The sequence below is a fragment of the Carassius gibelio genome, chromosome B22, assembly GCF_023724105.1.
Source record: "Carassius gibelio isolate Cgi1373 ecotype wild population from Czech Republic chromosome B22, carGib1.2-hapl.c, whole genome shotgun sequence".
NCBI lineage: Eukaryota > Metazoa > Chordata > Actinopteri > Cypriniformes > Cyprinidae > Carassius > Carassius gibelio.
In genome coordinates, this window is record NC_068417.1 from 8,272,125 (window position 1) to 8,298,269 (window position 26,145).

Consider the following 26,145-nt stretch of genomic DNA (forward strand, 5'->3'; position numbering starts at 1 on the left):
GTGTGTGTGTGTGTCTGTGTATATTAAAGTATCGGATTTAATATTGCATTAATTTAAGGTAATACAGTTGAGATGTTAGTTACATGAATGCATCATCATAGCATTTATTCAATGTAATATGGACATTTGTAATAATCCAAAACACAAATTCATCATATTTATACATTATTATATATTTTATTCTATAATATCAATCCTCAAATATATATATATATATATATATATATATATAATAAAATATTGAACCAAAATATAATATATTGAATATATTCATTTAGTGATAAATAAAACATTATTTTACAAAAGTCATTAAGTTATTTAACATTATTTGTTTAATGAAAATAATAGAATAATAAAAAAAAATGCTTCTATTGTCCTCATTTGAAAGTCGATTAAAAAAAAACATATATAAACATATATAAAATATATATATATTACATTTATTAAATATCATATAATAATAAAATGATAAATTAAAAATAATAATTGTATCATTTAATCTTAATATTCATATAGTGCAAAAACAATATTCAAACACGTGGTGCCCACGTGACTATGCTCTAACCCGGAAGTACTGTGAGTGGCTTTGACGTGTGTGAACAGCGCTGACTGTGAGTTGTTTTGGAGTTTTTCCTCCTGTAAGATCACACGTGCTTTACACTGGACACTTTGAACTAATGGCTCTACTTCTCTACTGCCTCGATAGTGTATGGTTATACATATAAACGAGTCAGAACGACTAACTGTGACTTTAACTCTTCTCAGCTCAGCGATGCATGTGTTGAATTAGATGGACGCGTCAGACGAGCGTGATGACGCGGACCTGCGCGCTCAGGTGAGTCGATCACGTGATGTTTGTGTGTGTGTGTGTGTTTGTGCGCGCGCGCGCGCGTGTGTGTCTGACTGTCTGTCTGGTATTTATCACATTATGGGATTAAATGTCCAAGTTTAAAATATACTAATTTAGTGGTATTACTATACTTGAGAGCAGATTTTGTCCCCATAATGTGATAAATATCATTTACATACACACACACACACACACACATACCTTTCCATAGACTTCTATTACTTATATAGTGACCAAACAATATCTTCTATCCCCTAACTAGTGGTCGACCGATATGTGTTTTTTATGCAGCCGATGCTGATATCTTAGAAAGCAGGGGGGTGATAGCCGATATAAAACTGATACGATTTAAAAATAATAATTATTAATATTTAGGAAATTGACAGTGGATTTAAAAATAAATGTGTATAAAGAAAAATGCTTATACTTTAGATGCAGTATTTTTCATCGAAATAAATGTCATGAAAAATGCCAAATATCGGCCGATATATCGGTCGACATCTAACCCTAACCCTAAACCTACCCCTTACATAAAACCTGTTTGCATTGTTACACTTTCAGATAAACATCATATATTACTTTGAATCATTTTTTCATCATGCAATGTCAAAGATTTCAGGTTTTACACACACACACACACAATGTGCTTCTATTTTTTACATGAACTCCTCATAGGCATAACGGTTTTCATACTGTACAAACTGTGTTTTCTATCGCCCTACACCTTACTGTAAACTTTCTGCAATTTTAGATCAAGCTTGTTTTCTCATGGTGCCCTATAATGTGTGTGTGTGTGTGTGTGTGTGTGTTGCAGATGGAGGAGATCGAGGCGCTGTCCTCCATCTACGGGGACGAGTGGTGTGTGATCGATGAAGCGGCCAGAGTTTTCTGCATCAGAGTGTCAGATGACTCGCAGCGGCCCACACTTACGCTCTGTTTACAGGTGCGAGAGTCACACATCTGACTTATCAGTGTGCTGAATGTGACCCTGGGGCACAAAACCAGTCAGAAGGGTACATTTTTGGAAATTGAGATTGATACATCATCTGAAAGCTGAATATTGGGCTCTCCATTGATGTATGGTTTGTTATGATCGGACAACATTTGGCTGAGATAAAATTATTTGAAAATCTGAGGGTGCAAAAAAATCTAAATACTGAGAAAATCATCTTTACAGTTGTTCAAATTATGTTTTAGCTATGCATATTACTATTCAAATAAATAGTTTTTACTTACATCTTTACTCAATATCCTGATGATTTTTTGGCATAAAAGAAAAAGTGTTATTTTTGGACCCATACAAATGCACCTGTGCTGCTTATGACTATGGTTTTGTGCTCCAGAGTCACAGATGTGTTCACGAACGTCTAATGTGTGTTTCTGTCTGTTTGAAGATCATACTTCCTCCAGATTACCCGAGCTCGGCACCTCCCGTGTATCAGATCAAGTAACGTTGACGGTTGACGTCTGATTGCTTGCGGTTTGAGTCTTGTGTTTGGAGCTGAATAGCTTGTGTGACTGATGTGTTGTTTGTGTCCTGACAGCGCTGGCTGGCTCAGAGGAGCAGACAGAATGACTCTGGCCAACAGTTTAGAGGAGCTGTACGTGTGAGTATGTGTGTCGGTGTAATATCTGCATCAGTCACTACTGACACTTCAGAACCGTCATCTGTATTCAGTATAATTTCTGTCACATCTGTTTCTGTTTTTAATATAGGGAGAATACAGGGGAGAGTATTCTGTATCTGTGGGTGGAGAAAATAAGAGAATTCCTAGTCGAAAAATCACAAAGTGCAGGTAAGAGCTAGTGTAGCTGAATTTGTCTCACCTTCATTGTTTCTTATAATGATTGAAAGTGGCTTTTCAGAAGTAATATGTGAGCTGATAAGGGGTTGTACAGTAGGGGGCAGTAGATGAAATGAGATATGAGAGGCTCAAATCAATCTTTATTATGCAAGACTGATCCATATCTAGCGACTGTATAAATAGGTCTGTCACTGGTGAGAGATTAGATGGTGGAGTCAGTAATTAACATGATTGCACAGCTCACACGACCCATGCACAAGGCATTATTGGTGGATCTTCCCCACCTTTCTTCAGTTTTAATGTGGTGTCAGGAATGCCAGCGATTCTTGCATGTCTCATGAAGCAAATGTTGATTCAGATACAGTGAAACTTTTCAGCTTTATATTCTGTAGAACATAGACGCATTTACAGAAAGTGTTTTCCCAGACATCTTCTCATTACAGACACAGACGGCGGAGCGTTTGTGCTTTTGGATTTTGTCACCGCACCAGACGCCGTTCCCTTCTGGGAACTAATTGCGCTCTGTTTTAAAGCCCCACGAGGGGTTTGTTTTGTTGTGTTGTTGTGAGCCCCAAAGCGCGCTCATTTTTGTGTAAAGTGAACTCTGGGAAGCGGGAGAATTAGAGTCAGGAGGGGTATCACGCTGTCATTTATTTCCTCCGGCTTTTAAGGAACACGGCGTTCCACCGGCGAATGGAAATTACACATGACCGTCTCTGTATCCAGATGCGAAAACACAAAAAAAGCATAGGTGCTCGACATTGAAAAATCAAGCAAATGTTCGGGTCTGTGGTTTCATCAGCCCTTTGAAAAGAATAGGAGGCTTACAGAGCTCTCTGCGGCGATATACAGGAAGGAGGCACAATTGAAACAGGTGCACGGGGCCTGCTGGCAATCAGGTACACGGCCTGTCATTAACCTAGAAGTAATAGACCCTTCAGCTCACGGAGAGCAGCCTCTTTTGATTGTTCGAAACTGGTAGGTGGAGAGCAGCATCTCAGTAACCAAAGAAGTTATAAAATCTCGGCAGAGTCCAGAAGTATGTAGTTACAGTGCATTGAAACATATGGCTGGGATTGGGTTTCAGAACACATTTATGCTGATGCTTTTGTCAAAAACAGTTTCCAAATGGGAATGTCCCAAGCATATCATCATATGTGATTTTTTTTTTTTTTTATCCATACAATGAAAATCAATGGGGTCCAAAGTCGTGTGGTTCCCAACATTCAACGAAACAAATATAGCTGCCGCTTTTAGCAAAATGTTTTTCCAAATGGGAATATCCCAAGCAATTTATCATATTTCACTAAAGAAGGTATTTTGAAATATGTTCAAGTGTATTTTCCATCCATAGAATGAGAGTCAGTTAAAAAACATATAACAAATAAAAACAAATAAAACATCTAGCTGGCGGTTTTATAAAAAACGGTTTCCAAATGAAAATATCCCAAACAATTTATAATAAATAAACACACACACACACACACACAAATGTTCATACAATGAAATTGAATGGGGTCCAAAGTTGTTTCCCAACGTTGTATAAAATAACCATATAGTGCTTTGATATAAATTGGCTTCCAAATGGGAATATCCCAAGTGGGGCTGGACGATTAAGCGAAAATAAATCAAAACCAAGATTTAGACCTGCTAACATAATTTTCCCAGGTCAGTTATTTCGTTGTTTTAATCCTGTTAATATTTTCTTAGTCTGCGCTCTACGGAGGTTTTATGACTGTTGAGTCTTTTGAAGCATCTCGCATGCGAGTGTTGCGTTAAATAGTTAAAAATGTTACACCAATCAAAAGACCCCGGAGGCGGGTCAAGTGGTGCAAGCTTTGACATGGTATGGCAACTTTTGTTTGTGATGGAAACATGGTGGATTCTGTGCTGTGAATACCTATTTATAAAAACCATTGCTCAAACAAAACGTCTTACAAAAGTTATACTGGTTTGAAATGGCTTAACAAACTCATTTTGAAGGTTAAACTGTGGTTGTGGTTAATACTTGTGCCAACATCAGGTTACTTTTACATTTATGCATTTGGTAGATGCTTTTTATTAAAAGCATTCAAGGTACAATTCTATCGTCTCTTGCCTTCCTTGGGAATCAAACCAATGATCTTGTTCTTGTTAGCTACTTGTTTGAGCTACAGGAAGGTTCACTTCAGTGTGCTATCATTATGATAAAAATAACTAGATACTAGATAGTAGATACTGAGTGGGCAGTTGACAGGACCTCAGCACCTGACAGGATAATATCCCACAAGTCCAATCTCTGGACGTTCACACGTTTTCCCTGCACATTGAAATACTTCTGAATCGCCACACAATGCAAAAGGTTGGGATGCTATTCACTTGAGGAGCCCAGTCACTTGTTCCCATGTCATTTCTCCTCGTCTGCCTCAAATATCTCTTGCCTTTGAACATAATGTTTGCCAGAATTATTGCACGCTGGATATTGGATCCATGCCTTTGATCTCGATAAAGTCGAATTGTTTGGATCAAATGAACACTGCAGCCTGCCGCGGCGAAGGTAGATGGGTTTTTTAAGAGCGCTCCTTCTCCCTCCTGTCACAGACCTCGGCGTTGGGGAGATCTAATCGTAATCGATGAAGAGTCTTGTGCTGCCTTGACAGAACCTGTTAATCTTTTTCACCAGGGCTCTAAAAGTTCCCATGAGGTCAGTGGCAAGTCCAAGAATTGACCCTGATGGGTTTTGACACTCAGATCGTTTTCTCGGCTCTTCTTGGAAGGTGGAGAAAATCTTCTTTTTTTTTAAACCTTTTTAGAGGAGGGAATTAGCTTTGTTAGCTTGGATCGATAACTCTTTTTTTTCCCCAAGTAGAGTTCATCTGAGTGTAGACAGGTTTATTTGTTGCATGCAGGCATTTTTCTGTCATATAAAATGTCCCTGTTACCCAAAAGCTCACAAGGTGTCCTGAGAAATCACACTGCATGACAGCCCCTGATTCCTTGCTAGCTGTGCTTTTCATTTTTGGCTCAATCAAAAATGTGTAGGTAGTGGATACCTGTCTGTCATTTTTGCATGTTCTGGATTGACAGATTTGGTTGGGAAGAAGACATTTTGAGAGGAGGCCAAGTCTGCAAGTGGTGTTTTTTTTTTTTTACACATAAACTATCTGCATCCTGCTCATTAGAATTTTTAAGTATATCTGTTAAATAATCTCCTGTTACGTAATTTCATATAGAAACTTCTCATTGGTATCCCATAATATTGTCAAGTCTTTGATTTGTAGTTCTGTCTGCCAGTAACGTGCTACAATAGAAACTAATTACCCATTGGTGGTATGTCGATGCAAAAAAACCATTGCAATCTACAAATAACGTCAACTGGCTATCAATTTAAAGTGCTACTTGTTCCTTGTTGTTCCATACTAGTACAAGTAGCATGCAATTTTATCTAGGCTTAGCACTGGTTAACGGTCAGACGATAGTCCACTACCAAACGAATCCTTAAAAGCTATTGTTTTTGAAGGACAGCTCACCCACGCCTTTCGCTGAATGTGATAATTGCGACTTGAAATTATGTATGTATGTCAACGGTTTTAATATGCAAATGAGTTCCCATGAATGGTGCACTCAAGAGGGAAATGGATCTCCAACTGAATGGTGGGGGAAAAAATGGAAATGTGCGCGTGACTAGCCAAGTCCCATTAATTATTTTAAGTCTCGCCTTGTCACAAGGTCTTCGTAAGGTGCCACACTCCATAAAATCAGATGTAGAAAGAAAGACACTCAATTACAGGAGTGTGGGTTGGCGAACGTATCAGATCTTGCTTCATTAGAACCCTTTAATAGCAACAAAATTGCACGTTTGTAGACGTAGCAAAGTTTGAGTGATAAGTGTTGAGAAGGAGTGCAGCTTTACTGTCAAACGGTTCAAGGTGACAAAACTAAATGATGGTAATCAGGATGTAATCACAGTGGTAAACAGACCTTCTGATTTGACCTTCACCCATCAGTAAGCGTTCTGCACATTGAGTCTTGACATCCTATCACAACACCTGTATACGAGACACATCCCTGCTGACAAAATCAATCTCGAGGTGCAGAGCAGATGGTGATCCACTGCATGAGCACTTACTAGAAACCATCAGGGCAGAAACTGTGAATGAATGCAGGATATTGCTGGTTTAAAGCCATTTTTCTTTGCATTTCCATTGTTGTTGTTGGTTAAAGGATAAGTTTACCCAATTTCAACCAGCTTCGTATTGTAACAGTGTCTGTAGTAGATGGAAATGAACTGTCGAATTTCTCCTGCACCCAGATATCAGTGTTTATTTATCAGCAGATGTCTGTAGGATGGAAATGACTTAATTTGGATCGACTTCTTGGAGAAACAGGATATGATGTTGTTTTTACATCGATCTGTTTTTCCACATGTATCATTATTCTCTTCATTAGGCCATTGTAGAAGTCATTAGACCGCAGGGCCGTGACACCATCAGAAATTTGTCCAAAATCTGTCTCGGTTGACAATCGTAGGCTGAATGTAGTATGTACTTGGTTTAAGTTAGATTAGCTCATCTTTTGGAGTAACCAGTGGACCAGAAACCCTCTAAAAACAACGTATTGCAAACTAGACACCAGCTAACCACCGTAAATAGTTTTTTGGTAGTGGTCCCATGAATTAAATTTCTAATGTAACTAGTGTGAGCAGATGTAAAAAGATTTGGCAAAGAACCTGTATTCAGCATGTCAAGCAAATTGGAAGCTATTGACGACAGCGACCGTGTTTTGTTTACTACACCGTTCGTTTAACTCCCAATCTCGAGATCACGACTTCGACAGGTTGCCCGTGTCCTACGGAGAATCTGTCTTTTGAATGATTCATTAGTGTTTTGAAGAAACGAACGCCAAAGTTAAATCAAGCCCTTGATTACCTGTTTTGAACATCTGTCTCGTTCCAACTTGATTTCTTATGTTTTCAAATGAACGTTTCGGCTTTGACGACTCCGTGTGCGATTCCGAAACCCCATTGTTTCACTGTGATGTGCTCAGTGTGTCGTGCGGTTGTTTCTTTTTTGTAGTGTGAATATTACATTAGCGATGCTAATTTGTTCCCCCCACACGTTTTGGTAAACAAACAGACCTAAATACACCCGGCTCATTCCAATACATGGCTAACGTTGACGGTAACGTCACTTTGGAAGAAGTAACTTAATCTAATATCAAACTTCAGAGGGAAGGTTATTAGCGTCTTCCCTCATCAGCTGAATGATTACAGGCCTAATATTCAACATTGTCATGAAAAGTGGCACCTCCCTTCACACTCAGCAAACATCAGCTCTGTTTTTAGAGTAATTATGCAGATGAGAGCCTAGTTACTGCAGGTTGTGCAGTGAAGGCCCCTCAGAGAGATCAAAAGGTTGTGTTTTTTTGTTTTGTTTTTTTTCCTCGGGCCATGAATATTCACGTCTGACACTGAGAGGTGGGGGCGGTTGAGGAGAAATGGAAGGAAGTCAAAATTTTGGAACCAGTTACATTTTTTGACAAGCTATAATTAAATTCCCATATTGATGTGCCTCAGATTTACTGAACTAAACAGGAAAGAAAAGCCAAGCGCAGTTTCAGATGTATTTTCTGATTCGATTATTCAGGCGTTTGTTTAAAGATGAGCTTGAGGTTAATTTTGTGGTCAGAAGGGTTGTAATATGTGCTTGACTATACTGACCAGGGTATGGCAACAGTCATGGAAAACCTGGTGATTAAAACGTGTGATTTCTAGACCTGGAATAGTCATTGAAATCCTTGAAGTCACTGGAATTTCAAGGCACTTGGGAACCCAGAAAACCAATTCTCCCATTGAGATGTGTTCGGATCTAAGGATGTTTTTTTTTTTTCTTGACATTTGTACGTTGGCATTTAATCGCAACCATTTAAACTTTCAGAAACTAGTCTATTTCCCAAATTTGGGTGCATAGCGAGATATTTTAAAGAGGTTAATTTGGTTTGATGGGGAACGTCAGCATTATGATCAAGCAGAAATCTCTGCCAACGGTCACATAATGCAATTAATATTCATTATCCAGTCCACATCTGGCACAGAGTTTGTGTGCTGAACAAACTTCCTGAGGACACAAGATGTGAACAACAGATGAAAAGAAAATAATCTTCAGCAAAAAATTAGCACTTTTTAAAATTCACAGAGCTTTGGCTCTAATCATTGAACTAAGCATTTAAGCTTTCAAATAGTGTCTCATATGAATGTCAACTAGGCATTTAAAAGCATGTCGTGTTTCATGAAGAGAGGCTGATGAGATTCATAATGTCTTCCTCCCACTTTTCCCATTGTTACGATGCCCTGGTGCCAAGACCTAGTACCTGACAGGGCATACAAATGAAAATCATCCCTAGCGATCTCTGAAAAGGGATTTTGAAACATTTTGAGCCTCTGTGACCATGAAAATGGAGAAGTCAAGGAGATTCCTTGGTCGAATGTGTGGGAAAGCTGTTTTTATCACTGAATCTTAATGCCGTACTTCAGAACAGCTGGAACGGCTGATTGCGACTTAATTTAGGTCTCATTTAATTCCTCGTTTCAAGATTTCAATGATTTCAACGACTGACAGTGATTTGAGTCCGAATGTGTTTTTAGCGTATACTCTTAAAAATAGGTCTCAGAAATGGGTATTTGCAGTGATGCCATAGAAGAAACATTTTGGGTTCCCAAAGAACCTTGCAGTGAACAGTTCTTAAAAGAATCAATTTGAAGAACATATTAATAATCTAAAGAACCTTTTCCACTAATTTAATATATATATATATATATATATATATATATATATATACATACACACACAAACACACACACACACACATACATATATATACACACACACACACACACACACATATACATATATATATATATATATATATATATATATATATTATATATATTTTTTTTTTTTTTATTGGCATCAAAGTTTCTCCATTGAACACAGATGCCAATAAAGAGCCTTTTCTGAGTGTAAATTGTTGCATTCAGTTCATGTTCAACTGCTGTTGTTTAATGAATGTGGCTCTTTGAGATGTTTCCATGCATTATTTATCTTAGTTGCTTTGAAATCTTGATAGAAGTGCGCTTTGACCCTTCAAATTATAGTATGGGGTTATACAGGGCCAAGTATGTGTTGTTTTAAAAGAGGTGTTAAGGACTATTCAAACTATGTTTGAAGATTAATTAAAGAGACTTGTGGAAGAATGTCACTGACCTTTTTTTTATTAACATTTTGAGCACTATTTATTTTAATCTTTAGAAATCAATTTATAGAGTAAAATGTCTTGCATATTTGCATTAGATGTCCTTGGCGTTATTGCCGATTGACTGAAATGTCCAATGGTCTGTTCAATTATTCGTTTCCACTACAATTCATTGTCCTGTGCATGTATCTGTATTTTTAGATGGACCAGAAATGGGTAAGACGGTGACAACAGAGGAAGAAGGTCATGACTACGACGAGGACGATCTTCCAGACTACAGCATGCTAAAACTCACCAACCAATCAGCTCAGCTCCTCTCCAGTGCTTCTGATGGTACGTTTCAATATACTGACACTTATTACCATTCTCCAAAGGAATTCCTAAAGAAAGAAACACTGGGTCTTAATAACTAACAATTGTGTGTAGGGATGCCACAAGACCACATTTTCCAGAATGAGGGCTATGTTTTTGGTACCGAATACTGATACCTGTATTTTCATTGCTTTTGTAATTTGTAAAAAATATTGGGATGTTAGTTAGCAAATAGACATTCCCTTCAGTTATTTTCACACTTAAATATGCCAATTAAAATGTATTTGACAAGTTTTTGTTACTTTTGATGAAACATTAATGCACATATTTCAGTTTATGCGTATACTAGGGGGATTACGTGTTTATAGTGCTTAATAATGGCCAAACCATTCTATTTTGGAGTAAAATGGGAAAAATAATACCTGTCAAAAAACACTTTTAGTAGACATATAATAATCCATGCTTTTTTCCAGTGTACAGAAGTTCACAGGAGTTTATTATATTAATCTGTTGCACTAAACACTCCGAAATGAACTGAAAACCATTCAAAAACTGAAGAATGTATGTATTCAACTGTATTGTGGCATATACATGCTTGGTAAATGAGACCCATTGTTCGGGAGTCTTTTTAATTTATCAACACGAAAGGGATTAGATCATGAAAAGTGGGAAGTTCTGCAAGCACCTGAGCTTTGAGAAAGTAAAGTGTTTGGTCATATTTGACTTTAAAACTTCGTTCAAAGTAGCGATGACAGGCACGTCTTGTGTAAAGCGATCCAAGTTAATTAGTCATTAGTGGCTCGCCAGTCATTCAAAGGACTGCTTTTATTTGCTTTTGTTGTTTGTTTTTTTTGTTGTAGATGAAGAGTTGCCACTGATTAAACACGGGGAGACTATCACGGATAGACGGAGCACGTTCCAGCCTCATTTAGCCGCGGTGGTGACTCCTAAACAGGTGTGAGTCATTACCCGTGTTCCTTCTATCAGACTCTGTGTGCCAACTAAACCATTTTTCTTGCCAAAGATATCAGGCCTGCAGAATCTGGGTTTAATAACAGCCGCCATTGTTTCGCATATCAGCGCTTGACACTGTTTTTGAAACGCCGATCACTCGGGTCTCTAATGCCCTCAGCGCTTGCTTTCTTCTCTTTTTAACTTGTGGAGTTGACTGTCGAGTCCCTCCCCCGTGTGTCGGAGCAAACAGACACTTGACGTGTGACTGCAGCATCGTCGTTCACCGTGCCCAGCTGGATGCATGGCGTATGACTCACGCACAGCTGGCCCTGACGCCGCGGCTCTTACCACATCATTACAGGCTGCATAGAAACCCCCCTTCCCCAAACTTCATTGTCTTCCACATTCCTCATCGAGGTCTGTGGCCTGCACAGGTGTCGGCATTGTGCATCAGTTACAGCGCGCTTGATACCGCGAATGTTGAGCGACAGAAGAGCAGTCGTCTTCAATGACACTCTGCCCTTAAGTAAGACGTTGGCATTTCCGCCACTTGTTCATGCATAAACCAATTTTCTTTGTGTGATTGACAGTTTGAAGCCAAACGCTGACTATTTAAATGTTCAGCCTTCCGCCGGCTTTATATCTAAGTGGATGCATTTGTGAAGCACACAGTGGGTTTACGAACCCATACAGCTGGTGTTTTCAAGTGCTGGAGTGTTTATTACGTAGATGTGTTTACATTTGGGCTACTTTGTTTTCCTGGGTGATTGCTGGGACGGTGCAACGTGGTAAATAGAGTGTTCTGGGTGTTTAAGCATGTGGTTGAGCAGTTACTAGGGCATTCTGGGAAGTCCAGACTCTTTTTATGAATATTCAAACTTTTCTGCTTCCTCCATTTGAGCATTTAGATCACAAAACAACAATTGCTTTTACTGCCTAACGCTTATTTTACAATTTGAGGAAATCAAGTGAGTGAAGAACGTATTGTTCCCATTTAAAATGAAGATGAAAAATGTACCTTAAAGTTCTTGAAAATGTATTTTTGCTGAATGGAGTGGCATGAGGCATAATTATGCCTCACTATAAAGTAAATCCGTCACGCCGTATTTTGTTCAAATTGTAAGTGTGGTGAGTGCTGAATCTTGTTCTTTTCTTTAATGCCGCGTCTTTATGTGCAGGTGTGTTTAAAGCATTTGCAGTTATGAACCTGAGATGATTTTCAGTATAATACAGCTAATGCAAATGAGGAGCTTTATAAAAACTCGTTTGAAATCCCCCAGACAAGTGAGGAATTAAATTACAGTTCTTTGGGTAAATTAGATGGTAGATGATGTTTCAGACAGACCGAGTGCTTGATTAATGTCATCTGCTGTAGATGTTTACTCTTTAAAATTCATTCTGACGGAAGTGCATTAATATAATTTTTTCTCTTATCATTTCTTTTCTTTCCTCTTTGTCTTTTTTTGATTAGCTTTTTCCATTATCTTTGCCTCTCAGGGCTCCAAAAGGGATGTTGATATTCATGTGGCTAGCTTTAAAATTAGCTTCATCCATGCCCTAACTTCACTAAAGTCTGGACTATACTGCTCAACTCTGATTCTATCTAGTCCAAATCATCAAACATGTTTGATATTTTGAGCCAATTTTAAAACTTTTTTTAATTATTTGTGATGTGTTTCTGCACGAGTTTGTTATGTTGAAGCACATTAAACTCTGGTAGTGTGTGATCCTCAGTCATTTAGTGTATGATGCCCAGTTTTTCCTCTGTAACCATTAGTAAGTATATGATGTCTAGAGTTTTAAAATCTGTAGGGCTGCAACAAATGATTATTTTGATAATCGATCAATCTAACGATTATTAGAATGATTAATTGACTAATCATTGATTATTTAACTTATTAATCAGTAGACTTTAATTAGTTTTTGCAATTAGTTAAAATATTAAGTTCTACATATTCAGAGCTTGTGCAAACATTCACATCGCTGTAATCTGATGCTTTCTTAACTGCTGCTTTCTCACCGCTGTCAGTTTTGTTTTTTGTTGTTGTTATTGAGAGGAAAGCATGCAGCATATATATACATATTCATCAAAACGCTGTGTCTTCTCTTGAATTGCATTGAATTGCAGAGCCACACTGGTCTAACCACATTATTTCACACTCTTACATTAGGATATATGAGATCAAACGACTACTCAACAAAAGTATTTGTCGACAAGTTTTTTTGTTTGCATTGTCGAATCATTTCAGCTCTACTTTATGGTTGAACTATATATTTTTTAAGTAATCAGCATTAAGTTTTTTGCCTCATGGACAACCCAAACTGAATCTAGAGACCAGAATATCCCTGTTTTCACATGAGAAAACAGTTTGTGGTCTTGCTTTTATCCCCATATAAGCCTATGGATTCTTGGTTGACAATCAACAGTTATGGCGCATTGCACCTGCAGTGCTATACAGATGCCCTGAAGCGGACTGAACAACCTTATCAGTCCGAAAATTAGCTAGACAAGCTTGATATAAAATCAATGGACATGTTTAGCTCAGCAGAACAGCGGAGAGGGTCTGTCTGAGTGCATTAGACGCACTCTTCGAATTGTTCCATACAAACAAGGCCATGGGAAAGGGGGGAAAAAAACATTCGCAGGCACATATCTCTGTCACTTTGTAGTTCTATTGGGATTTCAGAGGCCATTTTGATGCTTTTTGATCTTTGATATTGTGTTATCAGCAGGAACTTCAAAGTTTGGCCGTGCTCTAATTTCCATAAAAGGTTAGTGTTGACAGAAGTTTGTAAATGAGTTTGTCTGTGAACCCAAGACGCCAGACTCTGGTGGGGAACACGCACCTGTTTGTGTTCAGCATCTTCACAAGCTATAGATCTCAAAACATTTAATTAGATTTCCGCTCCACACAAAGATGGTTTCACAAAAGCCCGACACAAAACCCAAAGCAGCCTCCGAGGAAATATCAACGGGGTTTTTACGTTTTGGAGGATGTTGCTTTGTGTTTCCTGCTATTTGCTTTAGATCAGCACTGATAAAAAGGCAACATTTGCACACAGCATTCAAAAGATATCTCATTAGCCTCAGCCCGACACAGGTGTTCACGACGAGAGTATTAGCTGGAGAGAAAACAGATGAATCGCACTGATAGGGGCTCCAATTCGTGACAACTCTTTCTTTAGGGGAGCGCGCCGCTGTACATATTCATTAGCATCAAGCTTGCTGCTTTTCTCGACTCGTGAATGAAACTGTAGTCGAGAAGACGGTTGCATTTGTCTGTTATTCTTTGGCTTCAATACAGTCCAACTCTGCAGTACGAGCAAGCACTCTGTACCTATTTTGGACTCTCTTTCTTGGTAAATAATGGAGGGACACTCAACGCAAATAGGCTGAAAACCATTTTGATGGACAGAAACAACTGGCAGAGTCCTTCCCAAGGGTCTTCCAGCAATATTTGAAGTCCTTGGTGTTGTGTACAAAACAGATTTACACTCAATATCTGCTCGCTCTCGCCCAGCTGGTTCTTTTAGCAAAGCCAGATATTGCCTGTAAAGCCATGAAAACCCAGAGCCGCTGTGAAGGTTGTGTGAGTCTGTTTTTTCCTGTATTGCATCAGGGATATGTCGCTTCTTTCGTAAGCACCTAAACCTGTCCGTAATTGACGGTTTCTAAGCAAAGTTGTTGATATACGTTGTTTATGGTGAATTAAATATAATTCTCTTTCACTGCTGAACTCACGGTTTGGTGTAGTGTTAGATCAGGGATTGGATCAGATTTGGTTTAATAACACCCAGCAATATTCCAGTTTTTGTTTCACGCTGGATGGCCAAAATCAGGCAATCAGAGCAGAAATGTTTGCACATACAACTAAAAATGGGTATCGTAATTGATACTTCCCAAGACGGAGATGTAGAATTGGTCACACGGGTTACTCATGTATATTTATTAAGAAGAAGATTTACCTTTATGTGATTCTTCCTCTGTGAAGTCTCTACCTTGGCTGTAAAACATTATAATAGAGTATCCTGCTTTAAATTACACTAGGAAACGTTTTTAATCAGGAAGTAGGTTGACTAATATTAAATTAGACTATTTTTATGAAACATACATTTGAAAGTGTGTATGTAATTACTTTTTAGATTTAGTTTGTTTGCAAAACATAGCATTGTTAAACGATTGCATACAGTTTATTAAAGTATTGTTAAGTCTATTTTAAATGCTCTTCTTTTCTGTCATGAATATAGACTTTGACTCTTATGGCGTCCAGTTATAGTCGAATGGGCTAATTGATGAAACAGTTTCCCATTTCCTGCAATCAATCTTTCTTCATTCATGTGTTTAATATACATGAGTAGCTTGATTGTGGACCAATCAGATTACACTGTGGGCGGGGCTTCTCTCCACAAGGCTAAAATAAAAAGACCAACCAATTAAAGTGCTGGATATCAATTAATCAAGTACAAATGCCATCTACTGGTGAAGAACAGATGTTCACTAACAAATTCCTAGTCAATTTTACTGTAAAAATAACTTTTGAAGAAGTAAAACTGAAGTTACATTTTATTTTTTTTTATCAGTGAATCATCTTTTTGCTTGCATACGCAATTGTCTAATAATTGCAACAATTGCGCCAACTATTTAAATTGAAATGCTTTCAGCTGTGTCCGTATGTGAATAAAAACAAGCTTATATTTCTGTATAATTCGAGGTTGTGAGTTTTCGGTTGCTGTTTTTAAATAAATATTCAATATGCTCAGATTCGTCCACGAGTTGTTTACGGCCAAACCTGTTGTGGCAGGACTTGGTCTGCGTGGCAGTAATAAGTTGCGCTTCAAGTCTACTCGTGTCCTTTGAAACAGTGTTTTATTAGCGTCAGTATGTAATGCACACACCCATCTAACACATACGTTCTTCAGATGATTCTTAAACCAGCCCGCGGTCCTTTAAAGACGAGCAGGGACTGAGAAATGAGCCTGTGATGGTGAGCGTGTGCTTGTTCATGTGTTGGCAGTCGTGTTGCATCACTGTGAAATGTTCTGTTGCTTGCAGCCTCTTTCCAGCAGTTTTAGTTATTCACATATTTTTCTTATTCTGACGGCAGGTATGTTGCAAACAGTATCTGGTTTGGTATGCACGTAGGTTTCCATGTTTTTGTTTATATTTATTTATTTACTTGCAGGTTCAAACGGTTCTGAATCATTTATATGAAAACAAGAAGATCGCAAGTGCCACTCACAATATCTATGCATACAGGTATTTCAGTTTTTAATTCATTATAAAGATTTACAGTTTTTAGGCAAACACTAACATATATATATATATATATATATATATATATATATATATATATATATATATATATATATATATATATATATATATATATATATATATATATATATATATATTAATTTACAGAATCCATTCGTTCCTTCATGCATAATTTAGTTTTATTTCTACAATAGATGTTTATCTTGCAGTTCATATCTCGTTATTCTAGCTACTTTTTAAGATAATTAAAGTAATCTCCCTTTGAATTGCATTAGTAAATGCTCATTGTAGTATTTGCATACTGATAGAAAAGGTATTAAAGTGAACATTTTACAAAATTGTTTGAGGTTTACATTTTAAAACAAGAAAAAATAAATCACTGTACTAAAAAAAAAGTCTTAATTCTAGGTACGTTCTCTGAAAACTGATATCTTATGGGATTTCTTATAAGTCAATGTATCTTGTTCTAAGGATGTTGAGATGTTTTTATCACTATAACCATCCTTAAAACAAGATAGATTCAACAGTTCAGTTTACATCAGATTTACAGATATTCTTTTTTTTTTATATTTTTGACCCATACAATATATTTTTGGTTATTGCTACAATTATACCCTAGCGACTTAAGATTGGTTTTGTGCTCCAGGGTCACATTATGGTTTTATTCCAGTTAACATTTTTAATTAGTAATAAAGTAATAAAGATTTTTTTAGTTTTAGTTGACTATGATAACCCTGTTCTGCATTCAGCAATTGCTAGGGGAAGTTTTTCTTAGTATGTTATTAGATTTCAGCCAGTATTTCAATTATCGATGCGTTTAGGTTCATGCATTAACATGAAGACTGTAACGTCAATGCGGTACGTGTGTGTGTGTGTGTGTGTGTGTGTTTGAGCGAGCGCTGCGGCAGGGTTTCTGCATGACATGATCAGTGACATACAGTAGGGGTGGAGTGGCTGAGATTAAACCGCAGGTGATATTGACATTCAGCATGTTTCTGAAGCCCCTGGCGAATGAGGAGAGCTGGAGCACAAACACACAAAACCTCAAAAGAAAGCTGGTGGTTTCATTACAATTTATTGAATACATTAGTTATGATTACTTATTGATTGCTGTCGGTCATTACCGCGGACAGTTCTTTATTATATATACAGAATATTTTGATCAGATGATTGGTAAAGTACCATGTAAATGTGTGGAATATTTCAAATGTATAAACATTTTCAAGGTCTCGTCTGCTGACCAAGGCTGTATTTATTTAATCAAAATAAAAGAAAAATGTGAAATATTACTTCAATTTAAAATCACTGTTTTCTATGTGAATATCTGTTAAAGTGTAATTTATTCCTGTGATGCGCAGCTGTATTTTCAGCATCATTCCTCCAGTCTTCAGTGTCACATGATCCAGAAACCATTCTAATATACTGAATATAAATAATCACTCATACAGTTTATATTTTAAAATAGCTTTTACATTGATTTATTTATATTTACATAATAAATATATATATTATATATTTATAATATAATTATATTATATTATATACATGTATGTGTGTGTTTATATTTACATAATAAATATACACGGTACACGTATATTATGCAAACTAAAACTTGTATTTTGGATGCGATTAATCGCGATTAATCGTTTGACAGCACTCATTTTTAAATAGCCGCATAGAAAACAGCTATTTTAAATATTTAAATATTTCACAATGTTAACGTTTCTTACTGTAATCCATAGTCAAAACCACTCGGACAACCTTAGAAACCATTAAACCAAAGTTTTCTTCTTCTTCTTTAACTTTTGCATTTGATCTGGTGAGGTCTTGTTGTTTTATCAAAGCTCTGAACCGTACACTTTGTGATTTAGCAGCGATTGGCTACTTTATTCACACCAGATACCCAAAGAAAGCATTCAAACTCCCATCATTCCCATCTCTGACACACACGAGGAGCCATATGTGCTCTCTGGGCAGCGCTTCGTCTCTTGGCTGTTAGTAAGTGACTGTCAACTGTGCTCATCTGCTGCTGCCTTTCATTCCCAACAACTATTCCCCAAATGATGGACCTTGTGCGCTCAACACTGAAAAACCCTCAGCGGGGCGTCCCGATTTCCCACACTCCTCCCTTTGCCTGATATTACACCGCATCCAAATCCACGTCCAATTTTGCTCTGAAATACACCCACGACTACAAAACCCCGGACGCAGTGTAATGCGAGAGCAAGTCGCTGCCGTTGGGATGGGCACTTTTTGTAAAAGTGGCCCCTGTGGGTCCTCAGGGCAAAGAGCTGTGATTTGTTTTCTGACATTTACTTAACAATGCCTTCATGTTTTCATCAGGATCTACTGTGAGGATAAAAACTCTTTCCTGCAGGACTGCGAGGACGATGGAGAAACCGCAGCGGGGGGCCGACTACTCCATCTCCTGCAGGTAAATGTGTGTTTGAGTCAGGAGATCATCTGAAATATTGGCTCGTGGATGTCTTCATGATATGGTGACTTCCTTGTATTGGGATCATGGGTTTTCATAATTTATGGCTTTCTTTTGGAGAAGTTCTGAAAGTGAATGCTGTTCTTAAAAGCAAATCGTAACATGGGCTGTCTAGTTTGGAAAAGCTAATAAAAATAATTATATTTATAAATCTATATATTTATATAAATGTATTTTTATTTGGTTAATTTTTTATGTATATTTAAACCAAATACATTGTTTAGCATAACTGAGTCAACTAAATGCATTAATTTATATAAGTACTGTATGCGATTAATCGCATACAAAATACAACTTTTTGTTTACATAATATGTGTGTTATATATAAATACACACACACATGCATTTATATACTTACGAAAAATGTTATGTTTATATTTTTTATATATTTATATGTAATGTAAATTACATGAATATAAATGTATACATGTAAATACTTCCGAAATGCATACTTGCATATGTGTATTTATATATAAATAATAAATTTACACAGTACATACATATATTATGTAAATGAAAACTTTTATTTTGGATGCGATTAATGGTTTGACAGCACTAATTAATACCAGTAAAACTAATTTTAATTAGTTATACAAAAAATGCAGGTTATTACTTTTTACAGTGAAGTTAATATTGAGTTCAATTTTAAACACAATAGTGTCAATATCATCCATTTTGCTCATTTGCAAACAACAATCGTTCCAATCAAAACTGTGGTATAGGTCTAAACCACACACAGCAGTGATTCATTACTTAATGAATCATTAGCGATTTATTCATAAAGATTCTTGTATAAAAAATAGCCATTCAAAATGAAACGGTTACATGAATGATTCAATGACTCATTCATTGGGACAGTGACTTGTGCTTTTAGCTTCATATTTAGAATATCTACATTTTATTATTTAGTATTTCTAAATTCTTATTATCTTTATGCAATATTGAAGTAAAATGTTTTCATTTCTAAAGCTGCATTTTTTTCAATGCAATCCAGTGCTTTACTCATCTAACACACTAATGACTTTAAATGATCTTTTGGGATTTCTCAGCTCAAACTGATGTGTGATTAATTAGATCAAAAAAATAATAATTGTTTGACATTTCTAATACTTGGGGCTTTTTGTCATCTGTTTTATTTACAAAAGCAATATGCATCATTGTCTTTAATCTGTGGTTTGAAGTAAGCTGTGCACGTGTCAAACGTCGATTGCACATTTCAAGCATCCCTCCTCCTGTCCTGATCCCAGTGTCTTTCTTGCAGTGTCAGATATTTGCACGCCGATGTGTCATTCATCTTCGTGCTTATCTCCTGTTCTCTGATTAAAAGGCCTCGGAGCGCCAGCATCAACACCCTCCGGTGTGAAATATGACATGACACTGTAATCTCTACCCACTTTCATTTAGACTCGACCAAAAAACCCATACAGCATTTCTGTCAATAACCCTGACGGGAAATAAGCACACGGTCTGCTGCGACATTCCTTAAATTTATCAGGATACGGAGCTTCTGTGATGTTGTTTTTCAAATTATCTCCTCTCAAGTGTGATTTATTTCCAGTTTTGCTTCACTGGACAGTTACTACGAAAACCAAAAAATTGTATCTGAGTGAATGTGAAAACTAAATGATTTTTGTTATATGCCGATATGATAATGATTAAATTTGTATGTTTCGTTAAATATATAATTTAATTCTGTGTCCATTTTAATGGATATATAATTGATTCCGAATGTCATTTTCGTTTCACCCATCATGTCCTTTTTAAAATCATTACAAGCGATGACGAAATAAAAAAATGAATGGCTCTTCTGATCTGTTTTTCGCTTGAACGAATCATCGAAGTCACGAGTTTGAATCAATCGGAGCGTTCCCAGCGTAAATGACTAATTCGGTTGATTCTGTTTGTTTCGAGTTTGAATCAATCGGAGCATTCCCAGCGTAAATGACTCATTCAGTTGATTCTGTTTGTCTCTAGTCTGAATCAATCGGAGCGTTCCCAGCGTAAATGACTCATTCAGTTGATTCTGTTTGTCTCTAGTCTGAATCAATCGGAGCGTTCCCAGTGTAAATGACTCATTTGGTTGATTTGGTTCGTATCGAGTTTGAATCAATCGGAGCGTTCCCAGCGTAAATGACTCATTCGGGTTGATTCGGATCGTATCGAGTTTGAATCAATCGGAGCGTTTCCAGCGTAAATGACTCATTCTGTTGATTCTGTTTGTCTCGAGTTTGAATCAATCGAAGCGTTCCCAGCGTAAATTACTCATTCAATTGATTCTGTTTGTCTCGAGTATGAATCAATCGGAATGTTCCCAGCTTAAATGACTCATTCGGTTGATTCGGATCGTATCGAGTTTGAATCAATCGGAGCGTTCCCAGCGTAAATGACTCATGCGGTTGATTCGGTTCGTCTCGAGTCTGAATCAATCGGATCGTTCCCATCGTAAATGACTCATTCGGTTGATTCGGATCGTATCGAGTTTGAATCATTCGGAGCTTTCACAGCATAATGACTCATTCAGTTGATTCGGATCGTATCGAGTTTGAATCATTCGGAGCTTTCACAGCATAATGACTCATTCAGTTGATTCGGATCGTATCGAGTTTGAATCAATCGAAGCGTTCCAAGTGTAAATGACTCATTCAGTTGATTCAGTTCTTCTGTTCCTCTGTGAATTTTCCATTCCACAGATAACATTCAGCATTAATCAGCTAACATAGCTTAAGGTAACCGGTTTACTGCTAACTATTGAAACAAAAATACTAGTTAGATGGAAACATTGAGCGCTACGATAGAGTTTGTCACTTAATCTACTATATTGGATATAGTTTGCTCTTTTCAGTTGAAAGCATCCAGTCTCTCATAGCATTGAAGTTCAATTTATCAATTTATTTGAGACATGATTGTTGCATCTGATTGCATTCAGGGTTTATTTTATTTTTGCATACTATTTTTGTATTTTATTTACACAAATGGATGCATTAATATGTTCAGAATTTGTAACTCTTGTCCATGAAAGGTTTTGAATGGGGGGAAATGCTATAATAAAGTTTAATATGGCCGATCTGTTGACCTCTTCCTTGGTGCATGAATGGAAATACAGCAGCGAACACTAACAGCCGTTCACACGAGCTCATTTAGCCGGTTGGAGTTCGTCCCACTATTTCCTGGTTTGTGAATCTGACTGCATGTTTGGAAAGAGAAAGGACTATTAATAGAGGTGGCGTGTGCAGATGGCTGAGATTTCCCTCCCCGCCGCGCTGCGGGAAAAAACACAACGCTGTAAAGACACTTGAGAGCTGTCATTCATCCCAGAGAACATATTCAGTCAATTCTGCGCCTTTGAAGTGACTCCTTTCCCAAACAGGGACTGACAGGCTGTGCGCAAACGTCTGTGAATCAGTGACGTGTCAGCCAATGTTATACTGTTTAAATGAATTAATCTTTCAGCTAATACATGTTTTGCATTAAGAAGTTGTGTATTTGCTGACATGCAACAGGTTTCCTAGCTAAAGCCAGGATTGACTCTCATCTGATGTTTCAGACTTGTGCCAAAGACAGTTGGTTTACATTTAGATGAGAAATGTGGTGCTGTACTGGAAGGGTTCTGTGAGCAGCACGCCGTCAGAGATTGCCTCAGAAATGTTGAAATGTGTTTTCTTTGGCTTCTGCACAGATCCTGGACGTGCGTAACGTGCTGGTGGTGGTCTCTCGGTGGTACGGTGGGATCCTGCTGGGGCCCGACCGCTTCAAACACATCAACAACTGCGCCAGGAACATCCTCATTCAGGAGGGTTACACCGACACTTCAGTAAGAATGAGAACAAACATGCTGCTTCCCAGACTGTTTATCACTCATACAGTTAAAGGCTTGTGTGCTGTGTATTTATGATAGGACAGTATTTGGCTGAAATACAACTCTTTGAAAATCTGGAATCTGAGGGTGCAAAAAAATCGAAATATTGAGAAAATCATCTTTAAAGTTGTCCAAATGAAGTTCTTAGCAATGCATGTTACTAATCAAAAATTAAGTTTTGATATATTTAAGGTAAGAAATTTGCAAAATATCTTAATTGAACATGATCTTCACTTATTATCCTAATCATTTTTGGCATAAAAGAAAAATGTATATTGTTAATATATATATATATATATATATATATATATATATATATATATATATATATATATATATATATATATATATATATATATATATATATATGTATGTACTACAGGTTAATACATCTAAAAATATTAATAAACTGATATTAATTTAAATAGCTAACTTGTGGACAAATGTATACAAAGGTATGAGAATCCGTCAGTTTAATCCACATCCGCAGAAAGTCATTGGGTTCTTGTGATATCTTTTTATTAAATGTAAAGTGGCACAAGTTTCCTGTCGACGTGTTTGTTCTGTTCCTTCTGAGCTTCGTCTGGCTGCATTCATCAAGTCCTAAATGCTCTCTATTCCTGTTTTTTTGGTCGCGTCTGTGAACACGTATGGAGAGAAGCTCTCCTCTCGAGTGTCCGCCACTTACTCCGTGATAAGGTCACACAGAAACTAGTTGTGAGGAGATTTGCCGGCATGCGTCTGACTTCTTCCGAGGATTCATTTGTTTGTTGTTTTCTTTCATTTCTGTGCAAATGAGGCCTCGTGCTCAGCTGCGGGGCTGCTATGGTTACCCTGATAATAGGGACGCGTCGTCACATCGCAGACATACAATTACACGCATGTGTGATATGATTGTTTAAGGCTTTGCTAGAATTCATTACAGAAAGCTGGGGTCAATTAAAGCAGCATGTGTTGTTCATCACGGTCCGCTTTCTTCACGACTGAGTCTGTCACGATTCAGGAGCTCGAGCTCAGGCCCTCAGATCATTTGTGACGTGTTTCGAAATTGGTATCCGTCGCGCCACATGCCATAACGGTGATTGGCGTTAAAAGCACTTTTCTTCTTCTGCTTCTATTCTAAGCCAAGGTTTTCTATAATTCCTTTCATAATGGACGGAAAGAGTATGTTTCGCAACTCAGCGGCCCCAAAACTTGTTTACTTGACAATCTCGCACCATTACGCAAAACTGCTTATTAAAGACTAGTGGGTCTTTTGTAAAAAGACGTAATCACTGTAATTTGAGCATTTCGCTAATTACAGTTTTATTTTGTCATGCCACTCCAGAACTATATTGCATTAAGTGAACGTAGAGCCGAATATCGGCTTACAAGCATTAGCCGTGGACAGAAGGATTATATTTGTATGTTTATTTCAATATATGATGAAGATCATGGTATGTAAACAAATGATGTGTGTTATATAATTCCTGGTTAATTAGTATTTATTTATATGAACAGTAGATTAATACATACACAAATATTAGTTGTTTACTCGCACCACCAAAGAGACCATTACAGGAACCTGCCTCTTAAAAAACATTGGGTCTTTTGTAAAAACACTAATTACTGTGATTTGAGCATTCCGCTAATTACAGTTTTATTTTATGCCACTTCAGAACTGTAACACAAAGTGAATGCACAGTCAAACCTCTGCTTAAATGCATTAGTCAAGAGATAAATCATCCATGCAATGCTAACTCGAGAGTCCTCCTCACTGCCATAATTTCCAGCCCATTTAGCATTGCATGAACATGGTGGTTCTTTATGAACTTAAGAACTCGTATTGGAGATTCTTCACGGCGCACGTGTTGAGTTTGTAGTTTAGCTGTCTGATTGGAGCCATCAGCTTGTATAGATTTCCTAACACCGTGCATGTCTCAGGCTCAGATGTATCACGCTGTTCTTTCAGGGTGAAGATGAATGTTGTGTTATCTTCGCAGTTTGAGCCGGCTGACTCATTGTTCACATTCTGTCCACTGCGGCTCAAGAGTAATTAACATACAATGCATAATAACGACAGAGTAGCCGTGGTGCGAGCATGTCACGTGTGGAATAATTAAACCAGACTTCTTCCCAAACACTCATTTGGACACCACCGGGTCCCTGGAGACGCGGTCTAAATAATAAAAAACAGTCAGAGGAATTTTAACAAGCCTTCTACTCTACTGGTAAAAATGACAATGATATTATTTATGGCACAGTTGCTTTATATTGCATCAGGGAAACATGCACTATTTGATAAAAGTCTCAAACTCAAAGTCTTCTGGTAGCCTGATTGCTAAGACATGGTGCTAGTGACGCAAAAATTGGGTTTCAATTCCAATTCTCAAATCCATGCTTTGAATGCTCACAGGTAATTGTTCACAGGACTATGAAGGAGTTGGAAATTGTTTGTTTTCATGGACGACTTTGCATTTATTAAGCTATTTTTTTTTCACTTAACCTGACACATTTCCAGTCTTATTACTTGTCTTTCATGTTTTCCGTTTCAGGAGGAAGCATCCAAAGCTGGAGGCAAGAATAAAAGACCTAAGGGCAAGAAGGCAAAATAAAAAACCTTCCTGGAACAAAGAAGACCTGGAATAAAGACAGACTTGGGACTGTGCTTTGTAAAATCATTCAGTGTTGTGATGAGGGTTAAACAACTTGGAAGTCAAACCAAAGATGGTTTCGTAAGCAATTGAGTTTAATGGTCTGTTGCTACACATTATGTCACCCTAAGTGCTTTGTCTTATGAATAAAGATTTTTATGAAGTACAAATTGATTTGCAAATGAGGGTTTGAGACTTGCCTGAAGTCAAAAGGACAAACGAGTGCGAAACAGGTAATGAATACACCTGACATTCATCAGCGACCTTTGATCCTTTTTCCGGTTTAGCGATGCTCTAATAAAGTAATTTGATAAAGCTTGACAAAAGCAATTTGAGCTTTTCAAGGAGCGTCATACCAAAATGTCAGATTAAGGGGACTTTTTACGTCAAGTATGAAAGTTCATGAGATTGTCATTCCCATGTCTGATTGTCAGACGCCCATTATTTAGTCCTGTGGAGAGTCGCTCTCCAATATTGAGTTTTTCGCTCATACTTAACCTTTTGAATATTGCATGCTATATTTACCATTCAAACTTTGCAGGGCCAAAGTCCACTGCCACCTGGTGAGTTTGCAGAGCTATGACTTGCATACTAAGTGTCCTTAATGAGCTCATGTGAGAATAACTTGATCATTTTGGCGCATGATGTTCTAATAAGCAGATGCTAGGTCACCGGAAAACCATCTGAATACCAAGTTGGAAACGGTTTGGTGGCGTGTCTCGGAAAGCAACTAGTT

The 26,145-nt window shown here is 37.4% G+C and overlaps 1 protein-coding gene across 4 annotated transcripts; it reads left to right on the top strand.

Moving 5' to 3' along the window:
• Positions 1-530: 530 nt before the first annotated feature.
• impact (impact RWD domain protein) lies at positions 531-25,579 on the top strand. 4 transcript variants are annotated; one of them, XM_052590252.1, is made up of 12 exons: positions 531-611; positions 766-835; positions 1,665-1,793; positions 2,245-2,297; positions 2,395-2,451; positions 2,567-2,646; positions 10,087-10,218; positions 11,058-11,152; positions 16,335-16,408; positions 18,770-18,860; positions 22,597-22,731; positions 25,311-25,579. In XM_052590252.1, exons 2-12 carry the CDS (start codon positions 791-793, stop codon positions 25,368-25,370), a joined length of 951 nt encoding a protein of 316 aa, XP_052446212.1. In that variant the 5' UTR covers positions 531-611; positions 766-790; the 3' UTR covers positions 25,371-25,579. The 4 variants fall into 4 exon arrangements, with proteins under 4 accessions (XP_052446212.1, XP_052446210.1, XP_052446211.1 ...); XM_052590250.1 differs by having other exon boundaries at positions 532-611; positions 2,395-2,457; XM_052590251.1 differs by having other exon boundaries at positions 565-638; positions 2,395-2,457.
• Positions 25,580-26,145: the final 566 nt, after the last annotated feature.

Excerpts from the sequence above, each read along its gene's own strand:
- impact (XM_052590250.1), top strand. The coding sequence starts at position 791 with ATGGACGCGTCAGACGAGCGTGATGACGCGGACCTGCGCGCTCAG. Across the intron at positions 836-1,664 it reads ACGCGGACCTGCGCGCTCAG|ATGGAGGAGATCGAGGCGCT; the intron begins GTGAGTCGATCA and ends TGTGTGTTGCAG. Across the intron at positions 16,409-18,769 it reads CACAATATCTATGCATACAG|GATCTACTGTGAGGATAAAA; the intron begins GTATTTCAGTTT and ends TGTTTTCATCAG.